The sequence below is a fragment of the Cyprinodon variegatus genome, unplaced genomic scaffold (assembly GCF_000732505.1).
Source record: "Cyprinodon variegatus isolate N-32 unplaced genomic scaffold, C_variegatus-1.0 Scaffold1367, whole genome shotgun sequence".
Lineage (NCBI taxonomy): Eukaryota > Metazoa > Chordata > Actinopteri > Cyprinodontiformes > Cyprinodontidae > Cyprinodon > Cyprinodon variegatus.
This window is the reverse complement of record NW_015151820.1, coordinates 122623-124049: the sequence shown is the minus strand read 5'-3', so window position 1 is coordinate 124049 and position 1427 is coordinate 122623. Positions and strand designations below refer to the sequence as shown.

General features: G+C 51.6%; 1 protein-coding gene across 1 annotated transcript in view; it reads left to right on the top strand.

Annotated features, from left to right (window-relative positions):
* The window catches only part of endog (endonuclease G), a 10411-nt gene that overhangs the window by 5585 nt on the left and 3399 nt on the right, over window positions 1–1427 (top strand). The window contains exons 2-3 of the mRNA XM_015402567.1: window positions 799–992; window positions 1061–1202. Coding sequence (XP_015258053.1) covers window positions 799–992; window positions 1061–1202 — 336 coding nt within the window. The remainder of the gene's footprint in view (window positions 1–798; window positions 993–1060; window positions 1203–1427) is intronic.

Here is a 1427-nt window from a genome sequence, read left to right as displayed (position 1 = left end):
CTACAGAAAATGGGCTTAAAGTGTAAAAAACCGGAATTTTCCTTTAATGCAGCAAAACACACTAGAAAGAAGTTTGAAGCAGATATTTACATGGATGCAGAAGGATTAGATGCTGCAAGCTCTGCCGCTACAAGAACAACCAGAACAGAGAGAGGAGGAGGAGGAGGAGCAGGAGCAGGAGGAGGAGCAGGCTGCAGCTCTGATCACAGCTGGAGGAGGTGACATCTAGTTCCTTCTTTTCTGACCCGTCATTATTCAGGAGGCCCTGATTGAAACCTTCTGATGGTGGCGTCGATCATAGCGGCTTCATAGACCATTAAACTCCTCCCCCATCTACCACCAGCCCCCCGCTGCTGTTTCCTATTGAACTCCGTGACCATGGCGAACGCTTCGATGGCGTTTAGCTGGTTTACTGGTGCCTGTTGGAGACCCGCCGCTCCCCGAACTTCTAATCTTGCGTCAGAAGCAGAGTTCATTCTATTCTTCCAAAATGGCCACGCTGATCGGGGTCTGCAGCCCAAGGTGGAGAAGAGCTGGTCTAGTAGACCATCTGAACATCTGGACCTCCTCAGGTTAGAGGGAGGTCTGGATGTCCTGATAGCTCAGTGGGGAAACATCTTCAGAACTTTAGTTCTGCACAAACGGATCCAGATCGGATCAGAGGATGTTGGAGAACTGGGCAAGTTACACCTAACAGAACCTAAAGCAGGTCCAGCAGACCTACGGATCCATCAGCTGATGGTAGGCTGGGTGGTTCTGACCCAAACCTTCAGCTGACCAGCTGTTGTTCTGATCCAGGTGAGTCCAGGTAATTCTGGAGCTGTGATGAAGTACGGCTTCCCCTCTTTGGCCAACATCAAGTCCAGGGAGTCCTATGTCACATCCTACGATCCTCGCACACGCACTGCATCCTGGGTAATAGAGCGGCTGGACCCCGCCTCCCTGAAAGGACCGTCAGACAGGAAGTTCTGCGAGTTCAAAGAGGACGACAGGTGAGTAGAAGCTCGACAGGTGGGTCACATGGCGTGGCGCAGTCTAACAGGATGTGTGTCGTCCACAGCATCCACATCTTCCACAGAGCCACCAACGCCGACTACAGGGGGAGTGGCTTCGACCGCGGCCACCTGGCTGCTGCAGCCAATCACAAGTGGAGTCAAAAGGCCATGGAAGACACCTTCTACCTGAGCAACGTGGCTCCACAGGTGAGTCTGTTGAGGTCTGATCAAGTGGACAGCCTGAAACAAACACGGCTGTACAGGTCACACCTGCTCAGGTGTATGAGGCTCCTCCCACATCTGCCTAGAGTGAACTATAGGAACTAGAGGAACAAGAACTAAAGGAACTAGAGGAACAGGAACTAAAGGAACTAGAGGAACAGGAACTAAAGGAACAGGAACTAAAGGAACTAGAGGAACAGGAACTAAAGG